Raw genomic sequence first — 19,207 nt, 5'->3', positions numbered from 1 at the left:
AATATTTGAGTTAAAGGCTAGGGATTCAGTAAGAGAGGGATCAACTAGCAAGGACAATTCCCATAAATATAATCAAGTGGCAAAAGGATCCAGAACTGGGGAATGAACTGTCAAAATGAAAAGAACTAAGATAAGATACTATATTTTGAACCCAGCCCACAATTAAACCTGGCTATAACCCTTAAATGGGCAAATATATTGAACATCTTGCGGTAAATTCCAGCTTTACAGAGAATATCTACATCAGATATAGATTACATAATCTTTCCCTATGAGTGCCGTACAGATTTATGGGAAGTGCATTGGCGGTTCCACTTCGTCGTAAGATCCTTATTTGCGGAAAAAAGTGAATTTCTAAGACTTGGATGCTTTGTGTATCAAGAGAGGAAAGAAATAAGGGTTTTATTGCATAGAAGTGATCATATAATTGAAGAGACGCACAGGCTTCCAAGCATCGGTTGCTCTAATGGGTGGCAGTAATGCATTCAATGAGGCAGGAAAATCGGGTTCTTTCATTGAAAGACTGAGCAATGTCAGTGTTGCTGATGCCGAAGGAAAATGGTCATGGATGTTAGAAATGTTGAAGCGTGAATTGGCAAAGAAAGAAGGTGCCATAAAGTCTCTCTGATATCCGATGAAGTACATCTAATCATGTGGAACACAAGAGGCTTTAATAGCTTCTTGAGAAACAAGGAACAAAATCATATCTTTGAAATTAACAATATTGTTCTATTTAAAAGAAACATGGCTCTCCACTAAAATATGTATAGATGGGTTCTCTATAGTTCAAAAACTGGCTGTGAAACCAAATGGTAGTCATACATCAGGGGTCTATTAACAGCAACAACAAATTCAAAGATAAAATATAAGTATAGGGTCCGATAGTACACCGGGCTTACTAGCCATCTCTGATGAAATGGTAAAAAAAAAAAAAAAGAATGGAAAGAAATTATCTATCCTACTGCTAAATCTTTATTGGAATTCGGTAGTGGGAAGATTAGATTTTTTTTTTAATGAGATATCGGAAATTTTAGGCCCATGGTTATCGGACGATGAACCCTAGGTAATATTAGCGGGTGATTTAAACTGACGGTTGAAATAAAATCAAAACTGATAGGAGTCACAACATGGGAAAGAATGGAGATCATTGTTTCAAGTGAGGGACCTAATGACTATGAATGTTAATCTAAGTGTGGACCTACAGAAAAAGGCAACATGGAAAAGCGGAGCACAGTCATCAAGCATTGATTATGTGATTCTATCTAGAGCTATGCACTGTACATCTAATACATTTAATGCCAAACAGAGTAGTTTAAGTGACCATAATATGCGTGTAACAAAATTTAAGATTGAGACAAAAAACAACCATTCTGTGTGCCATAGTGATTTAGTCACCAATGGCAGAGGCATTCGAATGAAGAGGTTTAACTGGTGAATAAATTAGAAGCCTATATTAACAATGCCACAGTGGAAGACTTGAGGGATGTATGTTCAGTTAAGGGATTCAAGGCATTCTTGTGGGAAAATGCGAAGCCGAGAAATTCACAAAACATGATCAACCATGCACATTTATTCAATAAAGTTTAATGGGTTAGGAAAAAAGCGTATTAGTATCAGCTTAGGCAGCTAAGGGTAAATCGTATAAATGGTGAGAATTATGGTGAGAAGAGAACCGATTTAGTAAGAAGGTACTAACAATGGATTCAAAAATCGTAGGTTCTTAATGGCACAAACAGATGGCGAGATGATGCTCACTTCCCTCTTTCAAAACAACTCACTAAATGTTTGGACACTAATTAATAATCAAGAAAAATTGCAAACTGAACTTCAGAGTAATGGGGTAAGTGAATCTAACTGGCAAAAACACTGGGTGGAAATGAATGGGGAAATCAACTCGTATAAGATCATGCATGATTTAACACCTTGGAATTACTTGTAAAAGCCTCAAATTCAAGGGCTGTAGGCACTAATGGTCTGTCCAATACCATTTAAAACTGAATACAGAGCTGTGGTCAACACTGTTAACGTATCTATTTAAAGATATACTAAAACACTGATCAATGCCAGAAACCTGGAAAGAATCAATCATAATCCCGATCCATAACAAAGGCAATTGTGTGGATCCAAGTAACTATAGACCTATATCATTAATGGATTGTGATAGTTAGTAAGATCTTTTCTGCACTGATTCTGGAAAAATTGGAAGCTTTGGCACCGGAAAAAGGCATAATTTCCTAATTTCAAACAGGCTTTAGGAAGGGGATGGCAAAAACACTGAATGGTCTAGTCTTATCGGTGTTGAAAGATAAGGCATGGTCTTGTAAAACAAATCTGTACAACTTCGCTATATGTGGTCATGATTGACTTCTCAAAAGCTTTTGACACTGTTAACAGTCAATTGCTTTGGCTTAATTTGAAAAAAATGGGAAATTCCGACTCCACTATTCGCTATCTTACAATACATTTATAGGGACACAACGGTAAAAGTCTGTGTAGCAACATCTGGAAACTTGACAGAAAGTTTTAAGACAACAAGGGGATTAAGGCAGGGATGCATCTTGGCTCCCTGCCCGTTTAACCTGCATCTATCAGTTCTTCGAGAGGCGCTGGCTGGTGTGGTGCTGGCTAGTACAAAAATAGGAGGGCACAGAATAAGTTGGTTAGTATATGCCGACGATGATGTCCTCCTAGATGTTACACCAATTGGACTCCAGCAGCTGCTAGTGGCTTTGAGTGCCTGTGCAGGAAGAAATGACTTGATCATCAACTATAAGAAGTGTAGCATTATTCAGTTCTGTAAATACAATAATAATGGCCCTAAATTTAAATGGATAATCAATGGTTTTGAAATCAATATATTGAGTGAGATCACCTAACTGGGCTTCCACTTCACAGCGCAACCTAATATGAAAACATTGGTCAAAAGAACTGAAAACAAAATAGAGCAATTTGTTTCCAAATGAAGAACATATACCGTAAATACTCTTTTAAACCTTTGATAAGATTGTATGTGGGAAAGGTAGTACCAAAAGTACTATATGGTTTAGAGGTCAAGCCAAAGGCCTTTACCAAGGGAAACATTGGAGGGTAGGAAATGGAAAAGAGCCCTGCATTTGCCTTCTTCATTGCCCATGGCCCAATTGAGTTTCGAACTTGGTTTTATATCACTACATGCATGGTTTCAAAAGAGTTGTTAAGCCTGGTGGGAAAGATCTACTCATCTAGCAAAAACATCTTGTATGAAGAACTTCAAGTATCAATGCTTGATGAGTCATCCAAATTTCTTGACATGATGGAATCATATGTAATTAGCGCTTTGGATTATTGTGGAAGAGAGCGAAATGAATTGAAAATCCAATAAAAGTGAAAAAACATATGAAAGTAATGGATTGGATAGACACTAATAAAAACCATGCAGTTATAAAGTACATTCCACCGTTGCTCGAGTGGAGAAAGCTTTGGGATTCTTACCTAAATATCTTGTTCAATATCCCTGCTCGACCACTAGAGAACAATTCCTGCAGTTTAAGTTAAAACTCTTGCCCAAGGGGGAGATTTTACACATCGACTCTGTAAACAGTAATCCAGATGCTAATTTGTGTAATTTCTGCAAGAATCCAGGTGCCATACAAACCCTCAAGCACATGGTGGTTGAATGTCCTTTGTTAGTGGAAGTAAGAACAGAATACTGTTTTTTTAGACTGAGGCAAAGCTTTTGAATAGAAGTTATTTAGCATTGTTTAAGTGCAGGTCATGAACTTTATTTTTAACTACTGAAGTTGTGAGAATGCTAGATAAAATAGGTATTTTAAATATTAGATGTGTATTTTAGAGAATCTAATGAGATATGCATAATGATTATGTATAATGTTTATTTTATTCTTTTGCATTTTTCTATAATGAAATTTGAAAGATGTTGAACTGTTGTAATGTTAAATCTGTTTTAAAATTGCTTATATATTAAGGGATATTCTTTTAAGATTTGTAAATGTATAGTGATGACTTTTTATGAAAGGTCATAGATTTGATTAGAACACTATAAATAATATTTTTTTTTTTAAAAAAGAGTGGAGGTGGTGTGATGAGCACAGAGATGCTGAAGCATGAGTCCCCTTGGCTCCCCTTAATAGTGCTCCCAGAGAGACTGGGCAGACAGGGTAATCACAACAGCAGCAGTGTGATACAGTATCTCTGCCATCCACCGGCACAACCCACTGTTCTGTTCGGGCCAACCATGGCACTGGGGGACATGGGCCAGCGGTGAGAAGAGGAACATCAGAAACATACACGTTTGGTGGAGGGGTTGGTCACACTAAGCAGCTCCAAGGGGGATGGAGGCACAGGGGACATGAGCCCCATCCCATGCTCAGTGGAACTAAAGCATCCCAGAGGAGCCAAAGCTAATGCCCAACTTACACCCAGTAACATACAGTGATATGCTCAATGCGTCAAAACAGTTAAAGGAGTTAAAGGAACACATACATTTACTTGCTGGAACATAGAGCCTCTCAAACGTCTTCATTGATCAATCATGAGATTTAAGAAGCGCCTTGAAACACATTGTGTATAGGCGCTATATAAATAAACTATCATATCAAGAATGTACCATAAATGAAATACAATAGATTCAAACACTGGTTGAACCTACCGTAAAAACAGACAGCCCCATTTTAGCAGCTTCCTTGTCTTCCTTGGAAAGCATTATTCTTGCTGCACCGGCGCTAATAAAAGAAATAAAACAGTGAAAATAAGTGATTTCTTTGGTTTTGGATCCTAGGTGGGGCATTGCTACTGCCAAAGGGTGCAAGATACATGCCTGAAGGAAGCATGTAAAATTGCCATGCAGTCTGTGCCTGCCCTGTTGGCGAGAACATCAGAGTGTGTGCATTGGGAATGGTCTGGTATGCCCAATGGTCACAGTTTCTAATTCTATTTGATACAGTAACTTTTGATTCTGCTTGAATGTGAGATGCTATATAAGAGTGATTTTATTTTATGTTAAAAAAAAGTGCAGCTTTTTGTTAAACAGCAACATCATGCATAGATGATGCCTTTACTGGTCGAACGCACAGGTTTGGTCTTCTAAATGTGTGTTAGGCAGAAACCTGTGCAGTTCCCTCTGGGACCACTGCAAAAGATTTAAGACTACAGGCGTTTGGCAGTAAACCCACTTGGTAGCAGTCTGTAGCTTGGTAGCTGTGGCTGAGCAGTCAGACTTCCCTCAAGAAGAGTTAGGCAGTATACAGAGTATTCACAATAGGTCAAAAGAACACAGTAGAACAAGTAAACACTGACCAGAGCTTGGTGTAAAAGAGATAATTATTTATTTAAAACCACATCTAGTAAAACACACAGGCACTAATGTTAAGCAGTTCAAAAACACGGTCACTAAAAAGATATACACTCCCTTAAAAGAATAAGACAATTCTTAAGTAAAGCCCCACTTATTTTCAGACAGCGGTGAGCGCTTAACGCAGATGGCACTCTAATAATTTGTTTTAAAAAGGGAGAGAAAAGCAGAGTATAATTTGAAACAGATCCCAACACTTTCACAAGCACACAACAAGAGAGGAAGGCAAAGTAAAACCGTGAAGTTAGAGTTCAGAAGCCGGATCCACTTTAAGAGGATCAGAACGAAATGTGTCCAAGGTCACACGGTTGAAGTGCACAAAAAGTCTTGAAAAGGTTCAGAAAGAGTTGGTCCAAAGAAAGGGACCACTTAGATGGTCAAGGCGGCCAGCCCAGTCCAGAAGGTTAAGGGATTATTATTACCTTGCAGCAATCTTTAGAAAGGGAGGCCTGGCCGACACGGTACCTTAAAGTGGTGAGAATACTCCAGCGGGGGCAGTTGTTCCTGGCAGCGGATGCAAGTCGGTGCTTCGTCCGGAGGAAGAGAGGATCTCGTCGGGGAGGAAGACAGGAGTCCGTTGCACTGCCAGGGAAGAAACCAGCCGCGGAGTTCTCAGGTAAAACGAGCGGTCCTTTTATTCGCGGTCCAGTGGCAAGTGGCTATCCGGTTGCCCGGGTGCTTGGCACGGGCAATTCGACCACAAGACGTCCTGGGATGCGAGGAAAAGAAGGTAAACTGGTTGTGCCCACCAGTCAGGGGAAGAAGCCTCTCCAGCCGGGAGATCTTCTCTGTCGACGGGAAGTGGTGTGTCAGTTCCGCAGGGGTCCACCGGTGGTGTCGTCGTGGTAGGTCGGCTCAGCTTCTCCCTCGTCTGATTCTCAGGTCCTGTGGGTGGGATTCTCAGGGCCTGTGGCGACTTCTGAAGTTCCAGTCCCCAAAGTCCTGCTTTTATGCAGCACACCCCCATTCACTCAGCCTAGCTGTCAATCAAACATGCTAAGTGGTGAGCCGGCCGGCTCACCACTTGGGCTAATCACACAAGAGTGCGACTTGAGTTACCAAGGTAACTCAGTCCAGGGTGCCTAAACCCCCTCCCACACCCCCTGTGGTACCCAGAGTGGCACCTTCTGTGGAGAAGCCTGCCAAAAAGTGGAACAAAGGGCTCGAGACGGAGACGTGCCCCCTCGACTAACAGACCCCGGGGCAATCGAATTGCCCCGACCAGTACGTCCACAATATGATGGTTTGTACCGGTTTCTGTTAATTTGGGACTAGTAAAGCCAATGGTTACTTTACATGCCCTGGGAGACAGTAGTCAGTCCCAGGGTATGGTGTCTATGGTGGGGTGTCACTATGACACCCCTGTGTCACCGCACGGAGGGTGCTGTGTAACACACATAGTAAAAACACATGAGGCCCTATGGAGTAAAGGACCCCATAGCCCATAAAACACAAACAGTCAAAGGAACACCATAAATCATGTCCAAGAGTGGGAGAAAAAGAGTCTCACTCTTGGCAGGAGAAAAAAACAAACTCCAGAAATCCAGCAAAGCTGCTGGGGGACTCACTAGGTTAGGAAATTCAGCCTAAAGAGAGAATTCTCCCTAACAATGTGAAGTCCAAATCTAGTACACAAATATGGGTTAAACTAATAAAGAAATGCTGTGTTCTGCTTATTTCAACAAGCCATGGTTTTTGTGGCTAAAACAGTATACAAACATTACTGTTAACAGAATAGTTGAAGGTCATGCACACTAAGTGGATGTGAGGAAGAAGTGCTCATTTGGGGCAGGGAATACATTGATCGGCTATGTGGGGAGCAGCAAATGTACATTTCACCACGGGGGCACAAATCCAGTGGCAGAAAACATGCAGTGTTAGTTTGGGTAAACTGGTTTGGATTGAGGTCTGAAGGAGCCAGTAGAGGAGTGGGTCATTTCATTTTAGAGGTTTCACATTTGCTCCTTAACAGTAGTTCTACAGGACCATTAACTTCACCAAGCCCAGAGGGAGGGAAGTTATCAGGATGCAAAATACCACATGTAATTAACTACCTGCTTCACATAGACAACCTATTTCATGCCAAACGAGCTTCGAGCATACAATCATTTCTACAATACCAATCTATGATCCACCTTAATTAATCCATATAACCAAAGGCATCACAAAACATTGCTTTTCGGTGTCCACATCACCACACCCTTATGTCTGTGACATGTCACCCACTTTCCCATCCCCTGCTCTTCTGTCAATGCCTTTTCCCTTCAGACTTTACTCTGGAGACTCTGGGTTGAGGCACAACATGCCAACGTCCAGACAAGCCACTAAATCTGAGGGTTATATGTGATCTTACCGACCACAATTACAGAGTGGTAAATGTAATCATGGATAAAACACAGAAAAAACACTGAATTATTATGATGTTCTTTTTTTTATTTATCGGGGCCCCCCCCATACCCTCATTTGTTCAACTCTTTCAAAGCCAACAATCCCGTCCGATTTTAGCCCTTTAACCCACTATCATTTATATATTTAATCTTGTCAGTGTTTTGGGGTGTTTTTGTCCGCTTTGTTACGTACCACTCTGTTTTGTTTGCAATAACATGACTGGATACCAATCTGAGACCACTTCAGTGGCAACTGAGGCAGTATAAAAGCCTTGTAACATAAGCATTTAACCTTTTCTCCCAATTTACTTCTCTCTCCTCTGCTGCTCTTCTCTATTCTCTAGCAGGCCATGATCTAGGTACTCCTCCTGGAGGCATCAGAGTTCAGCAGTCTCCAGACAAGCCTCTGCACTCTTAGACCACTAGGAAGGTGATTGGCAAAGTATTAAACAAATCAATTTTTTTTTTTTTTTAAAACACTCCTTAACATAAAATAACACACAGAACACCGAACACAAACTGTTCTCTTAGGCGGACTCAAAACCCTGAAAGGGAGAGAGAATGAGCCTTCAGGGTAAAACAAGAAAGCAACATAACAGTATGCGATTCCGTTCCTGGTTTCTGTGAATGCTTTCAACTAGTCCTCTCAGCATGTTGACTGACCGTCCTCAATTCGGCAGATATCATCACTAGATATCCTCACCTCTGCAGTGCAAATGGAGTTCTCAGTTGTTCCATTTAAGTGCAGAACATGCCACATTGAAATGCCAAGTTTAGCCTCTGCTGCTGGAGGCAAATGTTGCATTTTTGAGTGCGTGCCGGTGTTGGTTGTGTGTGTGTGTGTGTATGTGTTGTACGTTTCAACCTCTGTCTGCTTTCCCCTTGCACCCTAGCTGCCTCTGTACTAAAATGCACTTCTACATGCTACTCGAAAAATGCCTATTCATGGGGTCCATGTTAACAGTTAATCAATGTGAACTTCCACCAGTTTTTATGTAAACCCGCCTGGATTTTCTTAAGGGTTTGTGAAGGATTTACCTTGCTAAGTACTTCCCAATTCCCCCAAGTATGCTGCTGCCCAAGTTCCACATCTGGGAGTCTACTTTGGAAGAAATTAATTTGCGTTTTGATGGGGTTTAATGCAATCTGCCGGCTTACAGTCCCAAATTTGAAAAATGGATAAGGACCCTAATTTTATTACCCCTCTATTTTTTTAATGTGCTACTTCTGTCTGCCTTGATGGGGGGTGTTATCCCTCATGCACGCTCACAGACATCCACACACTCTCCTGTTGGACATGCACCTCTTTCCATCCTTGTGTTTTAATTAAGTCTTCCTTCCAAATATACATTTTGTTTCCAAAGGGCATTATTCTTTTTCAAGGGAGTTTCACAAATTTTTCATTTTTATCCATTTGTTTTATTTTATTGTGCATTTGTAAGGCGCTTATACATCAAGTAAATTGTGTTTCAAAGCGCCCACAGGGCAACGGGGAGGGAACATGCGAATGAAAGGCAAATATAATAACAATTAAGAGAAAGAAAGAGGCGGTCCTATTGGGCCTTGTGAGCACTCAGAACCTGCAAGTGCAGAGAGAGAAGGGACAAAGGAGTGGGGTAAGTGCTAAGAGTTCCACAGAGGAAGTGCTAAGGAGTAAGTTGCAAGCAGCTGTTAAGTGCCTGGCAGAGATCAGTTGGTAAGAGTGATCAACTGCCAATACAATAAGTGCAGGCCTGTGAGACAGCACAGGCCAGTGGGCACCCAAAGGCAAGTGCTAGGGGTGGGCAGACGATGAAGGCTATTGGGAGGGGGTGGGGGAACCCAGGACCAAGGAGGAATAAGGGACCTGGTCACCAATCTCAGCAACTGTGGGGTTTAGCAAGAGGGAGAAGTGGAAGCAGGAGGTGAAAAGGAAAGTCTTGAGGAGCTTCTGGAATTTGGGATCTGGCTCAAGACGGAGAGGAAGAGGGAGGCTGTTCCAGATGAGGTAGCCAGCAGAGGAAAGGGATCGGCCACCAGCTCATTGTTTAGAGAAGCACTTGACACGCAGAAAGTTGGCGCCGGAGGAGCGTAAAGATCTGGAGGGTCAGTATTTGGTGACAGCCAGTTGTATATAGCATGGTCCTCGGCCCCCCCCGACAGCCTTATGGATGATGTAGAAGGATTTGAATGTTATCCTTGCTGCAACCGGGAGCCAGTGGAGAGATTTTATGGCTGGAGAAATGCAGTCCCTGGGCGTAATACCAAGGATAGGTCTTGCAGCCCTATTCTGGATAGGCTGGAGGGGATGTAGAGAGGAAGAGGGTAGATTAAGGAAGAGGCTGTTGCAGTAGTCCAGCCTAGAGAGTACCAAAGCTCTAGAGACATTGAGATTCTGGGGGAAAGTGAGGAAAGAAAGGATTCCTTTGAGGAGGTGGAGTTGAAAGTGGGCCTTCTTGGCAAGGTCCTGGATGTGTGGGAGCAAGGAAAGAGGAGTCGAAGATGACTCCAAGGTATCTGGCTTCAGAACACTTGAGCACCAAAAATGGGGGTGTAGAGTTGTTAAAACATACCAGGATTCCAATTTACCAAAAAGCACAGAAACGCATTAAGAAGAAGGGATATAGAAAGGCAGAATGGCAGAGGCACACCAAGGTTCAACAGCTGTTTGAGTTAATAAAAAGGCATAACAATGTCCAGGACAGGACTCACACGTGTTCTTGGTGGGAGAACAACGCTCCAGAGGCACATGTTTGTGGGGTAGCTAGCTGCATGCTGGGTAGCTGTTCCATGAGGCTCAGAGGTGGTGGAGCGTGAGGTGCTGCGAGGGAGAAAATGGGAGGGGACAGTCCGAGTCTTCCAAGGCCCAGACAGGCACAGAGAGGGGCCTTAGGAGAGGGCCGGCTCTAGCCTGCCGGCACACCGATTGGCTAATGATTGTAGAACAAGCCAATCACGCATCAGCCGCTGATGGAAGAAGAGGCAGTCCGGTGCCTGGGACCACTGCAGTGTTGTCGGCCATGTTGAAGGGAGAGGGCCACCAGCATAAAAACCAGCCCCTCCAGCAAAAGTAGATGAAAGACTGAAGCGCCGGCTTCCAGATGAAGTTGCATGCACTCGCAACCATATTAGTGGTCCAGATATGCAATTCGGGCCGCATGTGAACTCGTCAGGAACCCATGTATACATTAATTAAATTGCGCATCAGAGCCCATTGGGTTTATCTGGCAGTGCTGGGGCGGTCCGTAGGAGGATGCTGCCTTGTGGTCACAGGAGGAGAAAGGAAAGGTGCCTGCAAGCACAGGCGAGCTGGGGGTTATATATATTTTGGCAAGCCAGATGGAGGACTCAGACATACTTTCAAAGTTTTTATTCAACTTAAAAGATGGATTTCCCTTCCTATCAAAACTAAAAGGTGCTCATCTATAATCAAAACAAAAGAAGTCCTCAATCCAAAACCTATTAGCTAACTGGCCCTACCACTTTAAGAAAACCAAAAAAATAAGCCAGGGCAATATGCGCTCTACACACACTACTTCAGTCCAGTCTCACTCGTGGTCCTCGGGGCTTCCTCCTGTTTCTGTATCACACTCCCAATGTTTGTTCTTGGCACTTTATCCCCTTTATTAAAGGTTGGAAAGTTTCCCTCATCTCGATAGAACTCTTTAGAGCCCTATAGCCCTGTGGATTCTTTCGATACTTGGGGCTTCCATAACCCTCCTTGTTATTCTCTCTCTCTGACCCGTGTGTTGGTTTAGACGACTTGCTTCTCTTTCCCCTTTCAAGCTCTTGTCCTTGGTTTGGTGGCTTGGACACTCCTGGTTATTCTCTCTCTCAGGGTTTTGTTGACCTGGGTGCGGGTTTAGGCCTTTTGCTTCTGTTTCCCCTTTTGTGCTCTTGCAATTGATTTGGTGGATTGGACCCACCAGGTCGCCTATAATTTATAGGTTGAAACATTTTACTCATCTTGATAAAGTTCTCCATATCCTTCTGGCCTGTGGCTTTCTTCGCTCTGGGAGTTGTTTCTTTGGTGTCTGCCAATGTACAATATTCGGGTTTGCAGGGCTCCCGTAACCTTAATATTCTCTCTCTTGGGTTCAGACTGACATGTATGTGGTTTTACGCCACTTGCTTCTCTTTCCCCTTTCATGCTCTTATCAGGCAGCCTTCACTCCATTCTGGTGTGCTCCAGTGGGGTAGCGTATCATAGGAAGCGTTGCTGTTCTTCACCCACTTTAGCTTCTCATTTCGTCAAACGTTCAGCTTCCTTATTCCACCCATTTCGGCACTTTCCTTCTCTGCAGCCCACCGTCACTCTCTGGTCTCAGCACTTGTTCGCAGGCCCTGGGCCCACCAAGTCTGCAGCATGGTCACATCACCAGATAAGACTGACTTGCAGCTGTATTCGCTGTTTGACTTCTCTCTGACATTTTGCTGGCGTCTCAGTCTCCCCAAACCACCGCTAGCACTGTGGTGCAACGCATCTTTGCCCCTCCAGGGCGTTCTCACATCAGAGGTATGGCCTCTGCGTAGGATTTCTCATTTGCCATTCAAGGTTTGTTGTCCCTTTATTCTCACTGCCGTATTTCCAAGGGGTGTGTTGTTCCACATCAGCTGTTGGGTTCATGGGGATTCCAGCATTACTGTGAGCCAAAAGTATTGCAGCAATGTTAGTATGTTTTGGATTACAATCAACTGATATACCATCAGTCTCTTTTACTCCCAGCAGACAAGGTATTTGTTACTGTGAGGTCCCGCTTTCCCAAACCCCTAAGCAGAGTTTTGCCGAGTAGGCTCACCTCCCTAGCCTCAAAGGGGGTGGATCCCCCCAGGGCAGAAGAGCCAAACTCCATAGATTCATCACAGTAGATTTACTTGTACTCTCCTTCAATTGGTAGTTGTGATGAATTGCAGTTCTTCACCCCTTCTCCCCAAGAGGGCTAGAGAGGTTAGCCAGTTCTGCAAAACCCTACCTTGGGGTCGAGGCAAGTGGGACCTCACCGAGAGAGGCTCCCCCCGTTGGCGGCAAGGTCTGCTGTTCCTATGAGGACCTCCCTACACCAACAAATGTAATTGCATAAATGGAACACCTGATAAGCCTCAGAATGTGACATTATCTATGGTTGAAGGCAATGCAAGATGAAACCTAATAGCACCAGAAAAGAAAGATGTCTCTTTGATGCAAGGCGAACAGAAAGAGGAAGGAGAGGCCGGATGCGCAGGGCAAAACCCACGCGACATTGTTACGCCAGCTGGAGGCAGAGCAGAAGTTAGACATGGAGAAGGGTCTCACGTCTACTGAGAGATGAGCAAGGAACCTGTTGGTGGCGTGACCACAAGCTGGATGTCCCAAGAACAATGCGATACCGCCCATACAGGAAGGCAGGGTAGCTTCACATGAGTTGTTATTGTATGAAGCAGTAGTCCGACAGACCCAAGAATGAGAAGCCAAGCAGCAGGGAGAGAGCAGTGCCGAGTGACAGCCAAGCCCAATCACCAGCCCCTAACAAGAAGAGGTAGCTGGGGGACTGGGAGAAGCAGGGGGCTCGTGGGATATTGTTATCTAGCAGAAGAAACTCGTCCCGGTACTAAAAACGAGTTATGGAATACAGAACAATCTCATTTAAAATGCGAAAAGCCTAGCACAGAGGGGCTGATCACAGACAGTTGTATGCACAATAAGTAGAGAGATACCCAAACCTGAGGAGAAAAGCCTAGAAGAGAGGCACTACATAAATACAGCTGGGGGATAACCAGTAAAGAAAGAGGCACTCAAAGTCTGAGAACAGAAGATAATAGAAGCACAGAAAGGGACAGAGGAAAAGTGCTCTGGAGACGCTACAAGACTTGATTGCAGAGACTATCTGTTCCACTGAGAGGTGGTATAATGCAAGACTATTGAATGACCTGGAGGGGAGACCAAGCAAAGGCAAATCAAGTGATAGGGAATGTTTGGCCTTCTACTTACAATTTCATTAAAAAAAACCTGAATCACGTCTTTGAGTGCCCGACTCCTCCTTCTGAACCACCACATATGATGTCAGTAGTGGGATGTCAACTGACAGAAGTTGGGGACCTGTTTTTTTTACCAAAGTAAGTCACAAAGCCAGAGTCCCTACTGTGGCCACAGTCCATAGGTTTCGATGTCCACACTACAGAGCAAATCCTGATTCCTCCCAATGAGAGATGATTGATACTCACATGGCTTGTTCTAGCACCCCGTAGAGGTACATATATTCGGCTAGCCTCAGATTGGACTGATGCCATGGCTGGAGTCATAGACCCAGACTTTAGGGGAGACATTAAAGTCCTCCTACACAACCACAGTAGTCATCCATATACCGTCAAAGAAGGTGAGAAAGTCACTGAAGAAATAAAAGTCACTGAAGAAATAAAAGCATTAGAAGAAACTGAGCAGGGAGTTTGAGGGGCTTCCGAGAAGCTGATGTCGACCCAACAAAAACCTCTGAAGAGGAAATAGAAGAAATCGCCCCCTTCCAGATTTCACAGCCACACAAAGGAAAGAACCGGCCCTCACAGAAGCCTTCGGGAGGATGACTACTGAGGAAGCCGGATGCCATCAACCAAGAGCTTTCTTCATTAAGAAGGGCCTACTGTATAGAGGGATTTAACAAACGATGGATCGGCCCGAAGCCAGATAGGGGCTCCCCAGAGCCATAGAATGGTCGTGGGGAGCCAAGGGGGAACAAGGAGGGCAGGGGAAAGAGTGGAGGGGGGGGGGGGAAAAGAGGTGGGGAATGGGTTACGTTGTTGTGTTATATGGATTGGCTCATGCCCACTTAACAGCTGCCCATCCAGGAGTAGATCCTGTTTACATTCTTGGTTTTCCTTCTGGCACCTTTTGCCTCTCCGTGCCTCTTGCACATTTACCTTCTGCACCATTTGTCTTTTTCGTGCCTCTTGCACACTTTTCTGGCACCTTCTGGTTTTCTGTACCTCTTGCACACTTTGTTTGCCTTGTCGTGCCTCTCATACTGTTCCTTGTCTTGCCGTGCCTCTTGTACACTTTCTCTCTGTTCGCTTGGTTGTAACGCTCACCTGATTCCCACGGAGGCGCTGATCCCGGCCGGGCTGCTATCGTTTCTTCAATTGAGAAGCGTAGAGCTCGGACGACTCTCAGGACTGGGCTTCCTCTTATCGAATGTCTGACTTGCAGGGTAAGTTTTCTGCAGGTGGAAGAAAAAGGGTTAATCACCGTTTGAAGGGATTCCTTCTCCCACCAATCGCCAGTTTCTCCCACAGCCTAGCTTTCTACTTGTCTCGGCGAGCTCTCACCTTAGGCGTATAAATGCTGAGCTCTCCATCCTGCGTCTGGTGCAGGGGTGCGTGGATTCCAGTTACGTCACTGGATGAGTTCAGTGTTGAGGCTCAAGTCTTTTGCGGCCTTAGTTGTGGCACTGGTGCTGGGATGCCGAAGAGCGATGCCGCCGTTACTGCACGAGCGGATGCCTGTAAGTATACTGTAGTCTTTAGGCTTTAAAAGATGGGCACATCAATAATGTCCCTTTTCCTTTGTTTCAGGCCTCAGGATGCTGTGGGCATAGTTTTCCGTTGCACGTGCCGATGCACGTAAGTATAATGTTCGTTGGCCGCTTTTAATGGCACCTCTAATAATGTCCTTTTTCTAGTTTTCAGGTGCCGGGATGCTGCAGATGATGCGGCCGCTTCTGCGCGTGCAAAAACTGGTAAGTTAAGATGAATGCGACTGCCTTCACCCGAATCCCTTTTTAATTATTTCCTTTGCCTTTCAGGTGCAGAGAAGCTGCCGAAGAGAAGGCCGCGGTTAGCTCCGTTGCAATCACGGATGGATCAGGTAAGCGGGCGCGGCTGCGAGCGAGTTGCACTTTTCTAACCTTATGTTTATTCTTTGCAGGTTTTGCCGGTGACTGGATTCCGGGATCTGGTAAGTATTGTTCTGTGTCTTTCTTCATCCACAGGTTGCTGCGCGGAAGCTGAAGATGACTCTGGACCTGGAATGCAGGAGCCGACTCGGTGAGCGTCCTGCTGCTGCTGCAGAATAACGCGAAGCACGTGTTTTCCATCGGGCGTGGTTTAAATAGCAGAGAAGTGCTTCCAGTGTGTATTCTTCCACCGGTTCCACCCAGGTAAGAAAAGAGTTCCTGAATGGAGGGAATAGTTCCTCCCAGCCTTGATGGCTGGGGACTTCAACCAGACTGGATTGTTCTGGGTAAATATGCAGCATGGTCTGCCTCAGGTAAGTCCACCCAAGCATTATTACACTGTTTATCAATATGAGCCCGGCGCCTAGACTGAAACCCTTCATGAGCCTGGCGCCAAAGGCGCCAGGACACGGTCCAAAGGGCCCCTGTAGGGGTCTGCTGGGTCCGGAGTAGTGGAAGACGGGTCTGCTTCCGAGGGCGCTGGGCCAGTCCTGGCCCCTTGGGAGTAGCGCCCATGACATTGGTGCTGCTTGCACCTTTTCCACTTTTCCTTCCGCTCGCACCAACTCTTCTTTCTCTCCTTCTCAACTTACGGTTTCTGCTTTTTCTACTTTCACGCCACTCGCACACCACCTTTCTCTTGTTTTTCGATTATCATGCCGATTGCACCTTCCGCTGCTACCGGTGTGTATGTGTATATATGGGATACATTACTCACCGTAATCGTATTTCTGATGCTTGTATCTGCTTAGATTCACATGCTGTGCATAGGCCGACATCTAGTGGAAGCTGCGGAGTATTACAGTTTGTTTTTTCGAAACTCGAAAATGGGCGTCGACACAGGCGTGCCAGTAATACTATCCCTAGTGTGACGTCCACTGTACCCAAGATCCCTCACGCGTCTAGGATCCTCAGATTGTATTTTTTCTGACATGAGGAAGCATGAGGAGTAGCGCGAGTACAGATAATCCAAGCAGATAGACAGAAAGGTAAGACTACAAGCAATCATGCGCCTTCTCTCGGAGGGGAGGAAGGGTGGGTCGCATGTGAATCTAAGCAGATACAAGCATCAGAAATACGATTACGGTGAGTAATGTATCCCTTCTGAGGCTTGTGGAATCTGCTTAGATCACATGCTGTGCATAGATTAGCGAGCAGTACCAGAAGAAGGAGGTGGGATGTGAGAAGGGTCATGAGCAAACAGGTGTCTTAGAACCGCTTGTCCCACTGGTGTATCTGTCTTGGAATGAGTGTCAATGCAGTAATGCCGAGTAAAAGTGTGAATAGTAGCTGCTTTGCAAATGGTGTCGAGGGGAACATTTGCAATGAAAGCCAGAGTGGCCCCAATGCCTCTAGTAGAGTGGGCTCTTGGCGTAAAAGGCAGAGTTTTCTCAGAAAGAGTAACACAGCTGTATACAGTTGATAATCCACTTCGAGATAGCGCCTTTAGAGACGCGATCTCCCTCTCTGCCTGTAGCTACGGAGACAAACAGTTGATCTGTTTTCCTTAGCGGTCTGGTTTTATTTACATAGTAGAGGACCGCCCTACGCACATCTAGTGTGTGTAGTTTCACCTCAGCCGAGCTTTGCGGGTTCTGGAAGAAAGCCGGAAGCTCGATGGACTGGTTTACATGGAACTTTGATATACATTTAGGTGAGAACCTAGGGTGTGTGCGTAAAACCAGTTTGTCCTTGTGGATAGTAAAGAAAGGATCCTGCACTGACAGAGCCTGAATTTCACTGACCCTTCTTATAGAGGTAATGGCTACTAAGAAGGCCGTTTTATAAGTCAGGTGTTTGAGACTAATTTTATGCATGGGTTCGAAAGGGGGGCCCATGAGCTTAGCTAGCACCACCTTAAGGGCCCATCCTGGCGGTGGGTTAGAAATAGGAGGGTGAAGTCTCTTTACTCCTTCCATTAAGGCTTTAACTACTGGTACTTTCCACCACGACACCCTGTTATGGGATGTGGTGTAAGCCGAGAGGGCTGCCAGGTGTACTTTCAGAGAGTTAAAAACCAGTCCTGCATCCAGCAAGTGGAGCATGTATGTCACAATGTTGGAAGGAGTGCAATCAACAGGGTTGATTTGTTTATACTGGCACCAAATAACGAATCTTTTCCACTTGTCAAAGTAACAGTGCCTTGTGTTTGGTTTCCTAGATTCTTTTAGGATGTCCATACACCTCTGTGGTAATTTGAGATGTCCAAACTCTATGACCTCAGGAGCCATGCTGCCAGGTTCATTGAGTTGGATTGCTGGTGCACTGTTTGACCTTGTTGCTGGGACAGTAGGTTGTACCAGGCTGGAAGTTTGATGGGTTCGTACACCGCCATCCTGCGTAGGTGTGGAAACCATGGTTGTCTCGCCCACATGGGAGCAACTAGGATGAGCGTCATCGATTCCTTGTTCATCTTGTACACCACCTTCCTGATGAGAGGAGTTGGTGGAAAAGCGTACGCAAACATCCCTGACCAGTTCATCCACAGGGCGTTCCCTTGGGATCCTGGCTGGGGGAACCTGGATGCAAATCCTGGGCAGTGTTTGTTTTCGCTTGTGGCGAATAAGTCTATAGTGGGGAAACCCCACCGAAAGAAGAGATCTTTTACGATTCTTCTGTGAAGGACCCATTCGTGTTCTTCTGGGAGTGAGTTTCTGCTTAGAGTATCCGCTAGGGAATTGAGCTCCCCTGGAACATGTTGCGATGACAGGAAGATGTTCCGTCTGAGTGCCCATATGCAGATTTTCTGGGCAAGCTTGGACAGATTTTACGAACGAGTCCCTCCTTGCTTGTTCAGATAGAACATGGCTGTCGTGCTGTCCGTCCGAATCAGCACCGACACGTTTAGTAGATGGGGCTCGAACGCCTGAAGCGCTCTGAATACTGCCAGAAGCTCTAGCAGGGTTATGTGGTTCTTGGCTACTGCGTGAGACCAGAGCCCCTGAGCTGTGTGGTGGAGATGGTGAGCTCCCCACCCAGTCAGGCATGCATCTGTAGTCGCCACTGCCTGTACTTCTGGATCGTAAAAGGGTTTTCCCCTTGCAAGATTCTTACTTGTCCACCAGTGTAGGCGCTGTACGAGTGTTGGCGAAATGACCACTAGATCGTCCCACTGACCACTTGCCTGAGACCACTGTTTCGCCAACCATTCCTGCATGGGACGCATGCGCAGTCGCGCATGGGGGACCAGGTAAATGCATGACGCCATCATGCCCAGTAACCGCATTGCTTTGCGTACTGTTATTTGTTGACCGGACTGATAATGTGGAATTTGCAGTAGTATATTCCGAATTCTCTCTTCCGAAGGGAAGGTCAACCCTTTCTGAGTGTCTAGGATTGCTCCTAGGAACTGTTTTGAGGTGCTTGGCACCAGGCTTGACTTTTTCTCGTTGATTGAGAAGCCTAATTCGTGGAGGAGGTTGATAGTCCTTTGAATGTTTGTCCTGCAAATTCCTGGGGTTTCCCCCGTTATGAGCCAGTCGTCCAGATAAGGGTACACTGGGATTGCCTCCCTGCGTAGGTGTGCAGCTGCCACCGCCAGTACCTTGGTGAATACCCTTGGTGCTGAA

The 19,207-nt window shown here is 45.2% G+C and overlaps 1 protein-coding gene across 2 annotated transcripts in view; it reads right to left on the bottom strand.

The window, feature by feature from the left end:
• Positions 1–19,207, bottom strand: part of C2QH1orf35 (chromosome 2q C1orf35 homolog) — a 458,870-nt gene that overhangs the window by 235,819 nt on the left and 203,844 nt on the right. For both annotated transcript variants that reach the window (XM_069647075.1, XM_069647076.1), the window contains exon 6: positions 4,649–4,721. In XM_069647075.1, the coding sequence (XP_069503176.1) occupies positions 4,649–4,721 (73 nt within the window). The remainder of the gene's footprint in view (positions 1–4,648; positions 4,722–19,207) is intronic.

The sequence above is a fragment of the Ambystoma mexicanum genome, chromosome 2q (assembly GCF_040938575.1).
Source record: "Ambystoma mexicanum isolate Mex_15411 chromosome 2q, UKY_AmexF1_1, whole genome shotgun sequence".
Classification (NCBI taxonomy): Eukaryota; Metazoa; Chordata; class Amphibia; order Caudata; family Ambystomatidae; genus Ambystoma; species Ambystoma mexicanum.
The sequence above is the reverse complement of the archived record's forward strand: the minus strand, read 5'-3'. Positions and strand labels throughout refer to the sequence as shown.